The 14,871-nt window shown below is 42.7% G+C and overlaps 1 protein-coding gene across 1 annotated transcript in view; it reads left to right on the top strand.

Annotated features, from left to right (window-relative positions):
• Nucleotides 1-14,871, top strand: part of LOC120941658 (rab9 effector protein with kelch motifs-like) — a 110,242-nt gene that overhangs the window by 67,930 nt on the left and 27,441 nt on the right. The window contains exon 12 of the mRNA XM_040355197.1: nt 8,411-8,496. Coding sequence (XP_040211131.1) covers nt 8,411-8,496 — 86 coding nt within the window. The remainder of the gene's footprint in view (nt 1-8,410; nt 8,497-14,871) is intronic.

Here is a 14,871-nt window from a genome sequence, read left to right as displayed (position 1 = left end):
GATGGAAAAAGTTCTTGTCGGAAATTCTGCTCGTCTGTATGCAATTCCGACACGCAAAAAAACACACATGCTCAGAATCAAGCAGAAGAGCCGAACTGCCTATTGAACGTCATTGATCTCGGCTCGTCGTACGTCTTGTACGTTACCGTGTTCTTGATGGTCAGAATTTCAGTCAACATTTGTGTGACCGTGTGTATGCAACACAAGTTTAAGCTAACATTCCGTCAGAAAAAAATCACGGTTTTCTTGTCAGAATTTCCAATTGTGTGTACGGGGCATTATGGTTTCTAGCATCATTATTCCATCTTTGCAGCAGATCCTGCTCCAGAAATGGCAAGCGCTTACATCATTATGATGTTCAATAACATGTAGAGATTAGCCAGTGCCTACCAGAAAATGATACTCAAACAACAGTTATCAAACAGTATATAATGTCACTAAAGCACAGAACACAGTGATAGAGACATTTGTTTTAGCTATGAGAGTCCTGGCAGTAACACATTAAGAATTCATGTAGTACTGTTTACTAAGATGTTGCTATGAACACAATTCTAATCTTTCTTAGAAATGTTTAAGCCCTACTGAATAGTCAGAATCGGTAGAAGCTTCTCTCCCAGAATACTGCAGCTTGGTTGTAATTACTTCTGTTCATTATACTACTAAATAATGCAAAATATAATGGCTTAAGTAAGACAATGAGATGTTGCTGTTTATAGCATTCATAATTTTTTACTATAGCTGTTCCATTCGATCAGACTCCTTTGTAATTATAACTTCTATCATATATTTACAGAGCTATTATTATGTCTGATGAACGTGTGGTTGGAGGTAGATCAGTTGTTTGCAAAGATAACAGACATAATTGCAGTAATTGTTAGGGCAATTCAATTTATGGCAAATATATGAATCCACATACCAGCCCATGGTAGGTCAAGAGGCCTTCTGGCATACATGAGCACGTCTGTAAAGGTCGGAAGGGCACAGTTAAATAAAATAGTTGCTCAGAGGCAGGAAGGTACCGTTGTACCTTATAGGGAAACGTGCTAGGGGTCCTATGCTTTTGACATCTGTGCAAGGCGCATAACTTAAATCCCAACTCCGGGCACAAAAAACTGAATTTAGTCAGTTATATATTTAATTTTCTAAAAAGCCATGCTGACTTTCTTATACATTAGGCAAATTGTGTTTACATGCAGGGGGAATTACTGCTGTACATTTGACCAGCCTAGGTCTAAGTGCTTAAGGTCTTTTAGAACGCAGCACCACAGTCGTGTCTTCGTCTCCATCATCTTCTGGCCATTCCCAATGCAAAACCTTGGGAAGTGTTTTTTTGTGAATGGCCAGGAGGAGAGGAGGCCCAGTGCTGGAACAGAGGAAAAGCGAGTGTGGCATTACCCTCCTTTTACCTAAGAGTATGGAGACAGATGGCATTTGTACAGTAGCTAACTAGATTGATCATTGCACAGTGTTAGGCCCAGATTCTCAAAGGAGATACGACGGCGCATCTCCAGATACGCCGGTGTATCTCTGAGTCTGGGCGGTCGTATCTATGCGCCTGATTCTTAGAATCAGTTACGCATAGATTTCTATTAGATCCGACCGGCGTAAGTCTGTTACGCCGTCTGATCTTAACTGCATATTTACGCTGGCCGTTAGGGGCGTGTATGCTGATTTCCGCCTAAAAATATGTAAATCAGCTAGATACGCGAATTCACGGACGTACGCCCGGCCGACGCAGTACAGATACGCCGTTTACGTTAGGCTTATCCCGGCGTAAAGTTACCCCTGCTATATGAGGCGTACATGCGGCGTACCAATGTTAAGTATGGACTTTCGTTCCCGCATCGAATTTTGAAAATTTGACGTCGTTTGTGTAAGTTGTCCGTGAATGGGGCTGGACGTCATTTACGTTCACGTCAAAACCAATACGTCCTTGCGGCGTACTTTGGAGCAATGCACACTGGGATATTCCATGAACGGCGCATGCGCCGTTCGTGAAAAACATCAATCACGTCGGGTCACAAGTTATTTACATAAAACACGCCCCCCTGTTCCACATTTGAATTAGGCGGGCTTACGCCGGCCTATTTACGCTACGCCGCTGCAACTTACGGAGCAAGTGCTTTGAGAATACAGCACTTGCCCGTCTTGCGGAGGCGTAGCGTAAATAGGATACGCTACGCCGGAACAAAGATACGCCGATCTACGAGAATCTGGGCCTTAATCTGCAAATTTCTTGTTTCTGAATGCAGTGTTGTAAATTGTAATTGGTTTAGACTAGATTCTGTGGAAGAAGGTATTGGCAAAGAAAGGCATTTAGAAGTTTGTCATAGGTAATGAAGAAGGGTGACTCTTTGAAACTATGCATTAAAGCAGAAATAAATCCATCAATTTAACAGTTCAAAAAATAATTACATTCTTGGCATGTGCATATAACTGTCACATTGCTTGTGCTCTCAACCAAACTGTTAACGTACAATTGTTAGGTGAAGGCAGGATAGGCTTCTCTGAAAAAATTGGTTTCCAGGCATCGTCTAAAAGCAAATCGAGTAGGAGATAATCGGACAGATTGGGGTAGGGAGTTTCATAAGATGGGAGGGGCTCCAGAAAAATCCTTTTGGCGAGAATGGCAGGAGGTGGCAAGGGAAATGTATAGACCATCAACTTGATTATATCGGTCCGATTTACAACACCAGTATCTACTTCCATTATATTAAAGGACAGCTTGTGCAAATGTTCCACTGAAATTTGCTTGAGAAATGCCACCTCAAAGCCTGAATTTATATGTAAGCCTGAGAAAAAAAATAAAATATATATATATATATATATATATATATATATATATATATATATATATATATATATATATATCAGATGTAACAACACACCCCTCCACAAGATAGTCTGGTCAAAGGCTGGGAAATGGGACTTGTCTAAAATAAATTGGGAGTGGAAAAATGGAGTGTATCACCTAACTACAGGAGATAAGAGTAAAGTCACCAACCTTGCTGGCAGACCTGTATAAATCTCAGGACTGGATAAACAAAATTAGAACATTTGGCGGGTTAAAAGAGTGCCCATATATTATTTATTTTAGATACTGTCAGGGATCAGCAGCTAGGGAGACCAGACACGTAGCTACACAAGGGAACCGAGACCAAACAAAGGATATATATATATATATATATATATATATATATATATATATATATATATATATATATATATATATATATATATATATATATATATATATATATATATTAAAATTATATTTATTTACCATAACACTGCAAACACAGCACATAGTAAACGTGAACATAAACAAACCCCAAAAGACAAATAACAAAGGAACCCAACTTTTACCGTTATACAAAAATCTAAAGGACAAGGGTACAGGGAATGCAAGGTTGCAAGGAAGGGGGATCTGAACAGGGTACACGAATAGAAGCAAGGCAGGAGGAGGCAGGAACAAGGCAGAGAGGTACAGACTGAATCAAGCTAGGCAGCAGGCACAGACAACAAGGAAGGGACCAGAATCGTGATGCGCCGGGGGAAGGGAGGGGAAGCCTTAAGTAGCCCCCAGACAGCTGAACATTAATTAGCCATTAATGGCTCCTGGGAGACACCTGCTGGTGGACATTCCTAGAGGGCGCTCTGCACTGTACCTGTCCCTTTAACAAAGGGGACCCCCATATTCCGGCCCCCCCTATGTGAATTGGTAAGGGGTACATTGTGAGGGCGAAGTCCTTTATTAAAAATCAAAACAACATTCCAGCGTTGTAATCCATTCTCTATGTCCCGCGGTGATCCATTCTCCAGCGATGCTCCAGTCTCCGCCCCGTGACATCAGCCCACGTCATTGGGTAACTCCCAGCTTTCTCCGGAAAGTGAGGGTTACCCAAAAATTGTGGGCAGGTGACCCCGCCCATGACGTGACAGGGCGGGGTCATGCGCCCACATCATTGGGTAACGCCTGCTTGCCAGAGAAAGCCAGGGGTTACCCAATGACATGGATGGGTGACCCCGCCCCCTCTTACGCGTCATGGGGGTTTCGTGTGGAGTGGAGGCTGGAGCATCGCTGGAAAATGGATCACCGTGGGACATAGAGAATGGATTACATCACTGGAATGTTTTTTTTTGTAATAAAGGACTTCTCCCAACTGTGTCTGTTTTAAAAAATGTTGACACTTTCTTTTGTGAAATGGTAGGGGTACAATGTACCCTGTTACCAATTCACATGGGGGGGCGGAATCTGGAATCTGGGGGTCCCCTTTGTCGACTTGAACATCGTATGTTCGACCGTTCGTCGAATACGAACATTATGGGCCAAATTCGAGTGGCGTGTCACGGTCCATAATTCACTGCGGCATTGCACTATGACCCGCATGCTTTGGCCAATCACAGCGTGCAAAAAACGGAGAGACATAATTGGCCAAAGCCAGGGTCGCTTTGGCCAATTATGGCTCAGGGGGTTTAGTACACGCCCCACACTATATAAGGCCGCCTGGAAGTCGGCCTTGTGTAGTGTGTTGCGGTGGTTAAGACAGAGAGAGAGTGTCATTTTTTTGAGTTAGATAGAGCAGGCAGGCAGGCAGGTGAGTCAGTTACAGTTACAGTGTGTAGAGGATATATATATGCATCCCAGGTGTTGTATATATATTTATACACTGTATTGAGTTTAGCTAGATCCGCTCTTCCTAATATACTGACAGGCAGGCAGATGATTGTGCTAGCTGCAGTATTTTCACTTGGTGTACTGTGTCCTCTCCACAGTGTGCACCTAAAGCTACGTGAATACAATTGCTGTTGTTCTCATATTAATACCACAGGCAGTGGCTGATCAGCAAGTATTTTCACTTGGTGTACTGTGTCCTCTGCACAGTATGCACCTAAAGCCACGTGAATACAATTGCTGTTGTTGTCATATTAATACCACAGGCAGTGGCTGATCAGCAAGTACTGTATTTATCCACGTATAAAACGCACCCTACTTTAGGGCCCCTTTCACATGTGTGGACCGTATGTCCGCATTTTCATCCATCCGTTGCGGATGAAAACGGGACATACATTGGTCGCTATGTGATTGCGGGTGTCAGCGGATGACTATCCGCTGACACCCGTAATCACCCGCCTCTGCAAAGATCCGATTTTTCGGACGGAAGAAAATCATATTATTCTTCCGTCTGGCGGATCGGATCGGGTGAACATGGACATACGGTCCGTATTCATCCGATCCCCCCATAGGGGAAAGCGGAGGAAAGACAGGGCGGTCCCTGCACAGTGTGCGGGGACCGCCCTGTCAGCCGACGGCTCAGCGGGGATTTTAGGGAGGATCCCCCCTGAGCTTGACGGACACACAGAGGCGGATTATTACTGATCCGCCCCGTGTGAAAGGGCCCTAAGAGGGAAGTTTAAGGAAAAAATGTTTTCACAGCCCCCCCATCCATTATACATTCCCCCTATCCAGTACACATCCCCCCTGTCCATTATACATCCCCCCATCCATTATACAGCCCCCCTCCCCAGTATACAGCCCCTGTCCATTATACATCCCCCCAATCCAGTACACAGCCCCTCATCCAGTACACATCCCCCTATCCAGTACACAGCCCCCCATCCACTAAACATTCGCCCACATCCACTATAAATCCCCCCATCCAGTACACAGCCTCCCCATCCAGTACACATCCCCCATTCATTATACAGCCCCCATCCATTATACATTCCCCCATCCAGTACACATCCACACTGCACTCCCATGAGACCCCCAGGCTCCTGGGACAGTGCTGCCATCATTCTCTACAGTTAAGTAAAAAAAAGTCACTGTCAGCCCCTCCCACACTGCTCCTCCTGTGTCACTCCTATTGCAAACTGAAGCTTCCATCTACCTCAATAGCTCAGTTTTTTCCACTGACCTGGTCACATGACTGCTCTCCTCTGATGTTACACAGTAGGTCATGTGACTGCTCTCCTCCTCCAATCAAAGCTACACTCAGAGGAGGAGAAGGAAGAGAGCAGCCAGAAAAAACTGAGCTATTTAAAAGCTTTGTTTTACAATGACACTGACACAGGAGGAGCGGTGTAGAAGGGGTTGGCAAGTGACTTTTTTTTTCTCAACTTCAGACTTTGCAGGGAGCATTGTTCCAGGGCCAGGGGATGCGGGACAGCCAGCCTGACACCCCCCAATGGGTGGCTCCTGGGGGGGACTGCCCGATCCCCGCCCCCTATTGGTGAAACATGATATCGGCGTATAACACGCAGACACTGTTTACCCTCTATTTTCAGAGGAAAAAAGTGTGTGTTATACGCAGATAAATGCGGTATTTTCACTTGGTGTACTGTGTCCTCTGCACAGTGTGAACCTAAAGCCACGTGAATACAATTGCTGTTGTTGTCATATTAATACCACAGGCAGTGGCTGATCAGCAAGTATTTTCACTTGGTGTACTGTGTCCTCTGCACAGTGTGCACCTAAAGCTACATGAATACATTTGCTGGTGTTCTCATATTAATACCACAGAATATTAGCTCCAACTCGAGTATCTGTGAGGGGTTGCAGTGTTGTGGCACCAACACCAGTGTCTAAGGCCCAATTTTCCTGCCCCTGTTGAACAGGGGTGTGTAATTATAATTTTTGATGCAATACTTTTCAGCAGGGCTCATTAGTGCGGTCCAACTAGAGTGTCTGTGAGGAGTTGCTGTGTTGTGGAACCAGTGCCTAAGGCCCAATTTTTCTGCCCCTGTTCAACAGGGGCATGTAATTACATTTCTTGATCTAATATTTCACAGCAGGGCCCATTCCTGCGTCCACCAAGAGTAACTGTGAGGACTTACAGTGTTGTGGCACCAGCACCAAAGGCCCAATTTTTCTACCACTGTTCAACAATGGCATGTAATTACAATTCTTGATATAATAGTTCACAGCAGGGCGTTCCAGCGCCCACCAAGACTAACTGTGAGGGCTTACAGTGTTGTGGCAACACCTAGGGCCCAAATTTATGCAGAGTATATACGGCAGGCCCCTACTTTCAAACATCCAACTTACAAACGACTCCTACTTGCAAACGGAACAAGATAACAGGAAGTGAGAGGAAATCTACTCATAGGAAGGACAATTCTCTTCTGTAAGAGGTGTCTCCTGTCCACTGATGCTTTATCACCAATCCTTGTTTCACTAAAAAAAAACAAATTTTCAAAAAAACATTTGTCATTGGGACAGAAAGTGAGGTGCAATCTTCTGCGCAGACAGCAACACAAATGTTACAGGGGTGATAACCCTTCTGTATGTTTTCCAAAAAGCTTAAAAATAGATTTTTGGACTGGAGCTACACTTTAAAAAAGTACCAGTTCATTTCTTGTGAAAAAAAAAAAAAGTACCAGTTCAAAATTACAAACAGATTCTACTTAACAACACACCTACAGTCCCTGTCTTGTTTGCACCGCCTGTATACTGCTGTTCAAAGTATATAGGGCCAAAGGGGCTGGTAATGACCTGGGGGGAGGGGGGAACTCCATGCTTTTTTTCTCAATGATTTTCATCCATATTGCAGGGACCAGACATTACATTAAAGTCGCAAGCAGTGCCACTTCACAGGCATACTATAGACACTCAGCAGGTATGACATTTAAAGCAAAAAATAATTCACTTTAAGCATCATTAAAATCACTGCTCCCGAAAAAACTTCAGTTTTTAAAACTTTTTTTCCATTGATACATGTTCCCTGGGGCAAGACCCGGGTCCCCAAACCCGTTTTACGACAATAACTTGCATATTAGCCTTTAAAATTAGCACTTTTGATTTTAAACGTTCCAGTCCCATAGACTTCAATGGGGTTCTAAAGTTCACACGAACGTTCAGTGCGTTCGAAGGTTCTGGTGCGAACCGAACGGGGGGGTGTTCGGCTCATTCCTAGCCCAGAGCAGGATAGTGCTACCAGCAGGTGAACTTAATCCTAACAGATACAGTATGCATTTAGATTTGCATGCAGTATAGACATAAAACTATTAAGAAGAACATTATTAGTAAGGTTACATAATATAACATTTATGATGGACTGTGCTCCTTGAACAAATGTGATTGTCTACCGTACAGTATTACTAATTTATGTTTAAAGCTAGGCAAAGACTGCTATTATTAGAGGAATAGATGTAGTATGTTAGCTTCACTAAAGCGATATTATAAAATTGGATGTCAATTTAACTTCATTATAGTTTTATGGCTTCTGCTTTAAGTATAATTTTAATAGTAAAACTTCTATTTCAGCATGGAAAGTGCAATTGTTTGCCCCCCATAAACAGGGAAATTGACATTGTACAGCATATATATGTATTGCACATAATCTGATTTCCCCTATGGCTAGAATATTGGACTATTTGAACATATGGGAAAAACATTTTTTTTTTGCAGCAAAGATGAAATGGAAAACACCACTCTATTTTGGGATTCCACCAGCATGCAGATATAAGCATACTTCTTTTGTTCTGCAAAGCCATGTAAGTAATTGCATGCAGTTTATGGTGTCAGATACAGCGGACATTATTTTTATTTAATGCTTGCTTTTTAAAATGTATCTATCTATCATAACAATTCAGCTATGCTGCATGATTCCTTATAGCAGACCATTTGAACGTTACAGCTCCCTGAAGAACAACAGCCTGGGTACTGTTGGAATCCCTTCTTCTATCTTTATTTTACTTTGTTAAATGCGCTCTGCTTTTGTAGCTCTTACATCCTATACTTATTGTAAAAGAAAAATAAAGGTAAAAAAATGTAGTATACCCCCCTTCTTAGTTTCAGCCTGATATAGAGTTTGTATGTTCAAAATAATAATATAAAAGATTGAATAGTTTAGGAGGGAGAAGTGATAAATAGTAGTTTGGTATTTCAAATATTACCTTAAAAGTTAAAGTGATAAAAATAATGGCTGCCTGCAATCTGGAAGGGTTCATTAGTAATAAAGGTGGTGGGTTGGTTCAGTATTTGACTTTAATCTGCCCCTTTGCCCAAAAGTGTGTGAATGCAAAAAAATTAAAATAATTCTAGGCCCATTATTCCCTGTTAACTCTAAATTGAAAACCTATAAAGGCTTTTTTTAAGTGTTGCATACGACACATTAGCTAGAATAGTGTTTCGCCATTTCATAGGTCTTCACAATTCTTTTTTTTTTAAAGGTAAAGGTCTTCAAAATTCTAATGCCGCATACACACGATCATTTTTCGGCATGTAAAAAACAACATTTAAAAAAAAAAATGTCATTTAAAACGATTGTGTGTGGGCTTCACGTAATTTTTCGGGTTCTGAAAAACATCAACATTTTTTTTCGAACATGCTGCATTTTTTAACGACGTTTTAAACAATGTTGTTTTTCGAGTTGTAAAAAATGATCGTGTGTGGGCTTAAACTACGTGAAAAACCTGCACATGCTCAGAAGCAAGTTATGAGACGGGAGCGCTCGTTCTGGTAAAACTACCGCTCGTAATTGGAGTAAGCACATTCATCACGCTGTAACAGACAGAAAGCGTGAATCATCTTTTACTAACACAAAATCAGCTAAAGCAGCCAAAAGGGTGCCGCCATCCGAATGGAACTTCCCCTTTTTAGTGCCGTCGTACGTGTTGTACGTCACTGAGCTTTGCTAGAGCATTTTTTTTAACGATCGTGTGTGGGCAACGTCGTTTTAATGATGAAGTTGGAAAAAACTTCGTTTTTTTCTAGAGGCTGAAAAATGTTGTTTTTTACAAGCCGAAAAATGATTGTGTGTACGCGGCATAAGACTTGACATATCTGTTGTTAATTCATGTGACGCAACCCTATCTTTTATATTTTACCTAAAATAATGGGTATTGTTTGTGTAGCGATACCCCCAGAAGGAGCTGCTTTTGCTTGTTTAGTCTGTTACTCTGCCTCTCAACCCTATTAACACCCTCAGCCCCCTCTGGCACACCTGGAAATAGTGTAAGTGCAACAACCAATGAGAAACACACACGTTATGATAAAACACAGAAATTGTCTTATTTATTTCTGTGAAATAATAACAGACAGTAACAGTATATATTCAAGTAATCAACTAAAGAGCAATAACCGAGATTTAAAGCGGAGTTCCGGGCATAATTTAAAAAAAAAATTCGCAAGCTAAAATGAATCACATTAAATAGTCCCTAAAACATATTATTAGCTCCCCAATCATTCCAGAAATCATTGCAAACACTTGCCTTATATCTTCCAGCTCATGTTGTGGCCGTATCCATCATATGTGTGGGCATGTGAAGCCCAATTCCTTTTTCTTCCTGGTTTTTAGGGAGAGGTGCATGCTGAGCGATTTTTAGGCACAGTAATGCCCAGAGACTCCTGGGAAATGAGTGTCATCATTTCCCAGGAGGCAATGGGGTCTTAGGACAGGAAGTTGAACCACCTAGAACCAGGAACTAGGCAGATTATGAATTCTGCCTAGTAACAGTCAGATAGAAGTGAGTAAATTTGTATTTATTTTTTTACATTAAAGGCAAGCTGTTAAAAGAAAGTTAATTTTTAGGGTGGAACTCCGCTTTAAGAGCAATATAGCTTTTAATCCTATATTCAATCTGCTTTCAGGGGATTCCAAACCTGAGAATAACCCCAAGAGCAGAGGCACACTTAAATGGTAAATAAAACACAATATGACACTTTAAATTAGTTACCTTTACTCAGGTTGGCTCTATGAGTCCAGCCAGGAAGAGAGCAGAGGAATGACCCTCTTATGCCAGGCCTCTCCCTTCTGTTCCCTGACACCACATGCCCAACTTTAAAAAAAAAAATTGATGTCACAATGTACAGTATAAGATTTCCTATCATCTGTGCCCAGTCTTGCCACACATAGTTAATCCAGCTCTGAGCAATCATCTTTTATTGTTCAGTGAAATACAACAGACTTCCAGATAAAAACCAAAGTCCTTGCTTCTGAAAACAAAGGGACAAATCCTCAGCCAGCGGGCGTAACATAATTTTTCCTACTTAAGTTACACCGCCGCAAAATTTCTACCTAAGTGCCCGATCCACAAAGCACTTACCTAGAAATTTTAAACGGTGTAACTTAAATCCGGCCGGCGCAAGGCGGGCGATTCCCATTTAAATGAGGCGCACTCCAGCGCCGCCCGTACTGCGCATGCTCGTGACGTAATTTTCCCGACGTGCATAGCGCGAAATTACGTTACGCCAGGCTTTGTGGATCGCGACGGGACAATAAAGTTGCGTCGGGTAAAAAAAAAGATACGGCGCCAAAAAAAATTTTTTAAATAAAAAAAAAATCGCGTCGCTAGCAAGAAAGGTCTGTTTTTACAAGGTGTAAACAGTTTACACCTTGTAAAAGCAGCCCTAATTTTGCGTTTGCAAAATAAAACTTACGGAGAAAAAACGAAGCTGAAAAGCTTCGTGGATCTCCGTAAGTCCTAATTTGCATACCCGAGGCGGCATTTCGACGTGAAATGCCCCCAGCGGCGGATGCGGTACTGCATCCTAAGATCCGACAGTGTAATTCAATTACACATGTCGGATCTTCGTCCTAACTATGGGAAACTGATTCTGTGGATCAGTTCCATAGTTAGGACCAGGGATACGACGGAGTAAAAGCAGTTACTCCGTCGTATCTCTTTTGAGGATTTGGCCCAAAGTGCACAATTCACATCCCCTCCCCTGTGTTTTGCTTAAATGTTTTCAAAATATGGGGTGAGTCACAGTTCAGTGTCATGAGAAAATGCAACAGCCATCAGAATATACATAGAGCTGGAGGGAAGAGGGGAGGGGGGTGTGAATTGAGCACTTTTTACAGAAGCTGTGTATGTCTGCAAGCAGTGCACGATATATGTAAATAACCTGTCACTCAAGCAAGGACTTTGGTTTTTATCTAGAAGTCTGTTTTATTTCCCTGAACAATAAAAAGAGGATTGCTCAGAGCTGGATTTACTATGTGTGGCAAGACTGGGCACAGATGATAGGAAATCTTATTCTCTACAGTGTGACATCAAAAAACATCCACTTTAACTTCCTAGATAAGCTGTCCCACACACACACACTGCATATGCAAAACCCGGAATATGTGTGTGCATCCATTAGGCACTAGTAGCTTCAGTCCTTTTGAAGAAAAAATACAACTTTGTGTCTTCAGCTAGCGACTTTAGTTGGTGCACTTAAACTCCTGGATAGCAGGGCCAAACAACACAACTGGCCCAGATTATCAAGTGAAGCAGGCAGGATTTTTCTCAGCAAGGTGAAAAGACAATAGTGACTGTATACAGTGTCACCAGAAATGGATGGCCTTATCCTTTATCCCTGTTGCACTACAAGTGTCAGCAAGATGACTACCAGAAATTATGTCTGTATACAGTGTTTATTTAACTCCTTCTGTGGTGCAGTGTCCTCGTTTCCTGCAAATGGGCAAAAGCCCCCTCACCAAATCCTGCGGTCAAGGCCCAAAAAAAAAAATACTGGAACAGCAGGCTCCCCTGGCGGCCCAACTGATCACCTTACACTGGAACGCTTCATCATCAATGCAGGCTTGATGTCCCAACTGGTGGAGGAGGCCTGAATTCCGCAGTGAAATCACCTGCGAGACAGCATTTCTCCCTCAGGTCTGATCTCTTCCTCCATCTCGTGCTGACTGAATTCTCCTCAGGAAATCATAAAGGAGTCTTCCCTTTCCTGCCAGCAGAGCATGCTTGAATTTGTAGTCTGACCCTTTCAAAGTCAGTGAGGCCGCTCTGTCCTTTGCAGCTGCTTCTTGCAGTACTGATCGGCTGCTGTAATTGTGCCTTTAATTGGCTCCTCTCCTGCCAACAGGAGCACATGGGAGGAAGGCAGTTGCCTGTGTTAACATGCAGTCAGTGAAGAAAAAAAGGGAGGGGGGACCCCCCTCTCTCAGAAGCTGACAGGCAGCTCTCCCTCTGTGAAAAGCTTGTGTACTCGCGATGGCCAGCTTGGCGGGGTCACGGGAGAAATGAGACACCCGCTACATTTTTGTGCACTAAAATTATTTGAATGTATTTTTTTCATGAAGATATAGATTTATTAAATAGTTACACAAATATTGTGCATTGTAACAAGTTTAAACTACTGCAATTTTATGCTACGGCACCAATGCTTTAAGAAAATATATAATTGTTTGGTGGTTTTAGGAAGCTAGTAAACAATGCAGATTTTTATCAAAAAATGTATAGAAATTGCTCCAATCAAAAAAATGGTAATTCTTTCTTTGCATTATTGCCTTGAAAATATTTAACCACTTGTGGACCGCCTAATGCCGATATATGTCATCAGAATGGCACAGGCACATACAGGTACGTTGCCCTTTAAGTGCCCAGCAGTGGGTCGCGCGCACAAAGCTGGCGGAGCGCTCGTGACCCAGTCTGAAGCTCGGTGACCACGCCCGCGGGACCCGATCACCGCCGGTGTCCCGTGATCGGGTCACAGGAGCTGAAGAACGGGGAGAGGTGAATGTCTTCTCTGTGGCTTGTCACTGATCGTCTGTTCCCTGATATAGAGAACGACGATCAGTGACATCATAGGTCCAGCCACGCCCCCTACAGTAAGAATCACTCCCTTAGGGCACACTTAACCCCTTAGCGCCCCCTAGTGGTTAACCCCTTCACTGCCATTGTAATTTTCACAGTAATCAGTGCATTTTTATAGCACTTTTCGCTGTGAAAATGACAATGGTCCCAAAAATGTGTCAAAAGTGTCCGATGTGTCCGCCATAATGTCGCAGTCATGAAAAAAATTGCTGGTCGCCTGCATTACTAGTAAAAAAAAAAATATTAATAAAAATGCCATAAAACTATCCCCTATTTTGTAAACGCTATAACTTTTGCGAAACCAACCAATAAACGCTTTTTTTTTTTTTTTTTACCAAAAATATGTAGAAGAATGGTATCGGCCTAAACTGAGGAAATTTTTTTTTTTTAATATATTTTTTGGGGATATGTATTATAGCAAAAAATATTGTCGCTCTATTTTTGTATATAGCGAAAAAAATAAAAAAAATAAAGCTCTATTTGTGGGGGGAAAAAGGACGCCAATTTTGTTTGGGAGCCACGTCGCACGACCGCGCAATTGTCTTTTAAAGCGACGCAGTGCCGAATTGCAAAAAGGGACCAGGTCCTTTACCTGCATAATGGTCCGGGTTTTAAGTGGTTAAGATGAGTTTGGCTCTTTATCACTGTGGGTTTTACAAAAAAATAACTCTCATGCTTATTATCTGAGAACTTTGGGCCTGATTCCCAAAAGAGATACGCAGACTTAACTGCTTAACTGCTGTTCAGTCTGTGCCTACCTTTGGAAACGATCCTCAAAAAGGCTTTTTCCAAAGTTAGGCAGAAAATCTGACATGTGTAAGACACTTACACGGTCAGATCTTAGAATGCAGTACCGCATCCGCCGCTGGGGGCATTTCTCATGGAAATGCAGCTTTGAGTATGCAAATGAGGACTTAAGCAGATCCACAACGCTTTTCAGCACTGTGATTTCTGCGTAAGTTCCGATTTTGCTTGCGCAAAACTAGGGCTGGTTTTACAATGTGGAAAGTTAGTCACACCTTGTAAAAGCCCATTCAAGCGACGGCATTTGGTATGCATTCCTGAGGGAGAACTCCACGGCAATTTTTAAATTCAAAACCGGCATGGGTTCCCCCCCCAGGAGCATACCAGGCCCTTAGGTCTGGTATGGGTTGTAAGGAGACCCCCCCACGCCGAAAAATCGACGTAGGGGGTCCCCCTACAATCCATACCAGACCCGTATCCAAAGCACGCTACCCGGCCGGTCAGGAAGGGAGTGGGGACGAGCGAGCGCCCCCCCCTCCTGAGCCGTGCCAGGCCGCATGCCCTCAACATGGGGGGGTTGGG

The sequence above is a fragment of the Rana temporaria genome, chromosome 1 (genome assembly GCF_905171775.1).
Source record: "Rana temporaria chromosome 1, aRanTem1.1, whole genome shotgun sequence".
In the NCBI taxonomy this organism is placed as follows: Eukaryota; Metazoa; Chordata; class Amphibia; order Anura; family Ranidae; genus Rana; species Rana temporaria.
Note: the sequence above shows the minus strand (reverse complement) of the source record. Positions and strands in the feature narration are given on the sequence as shown.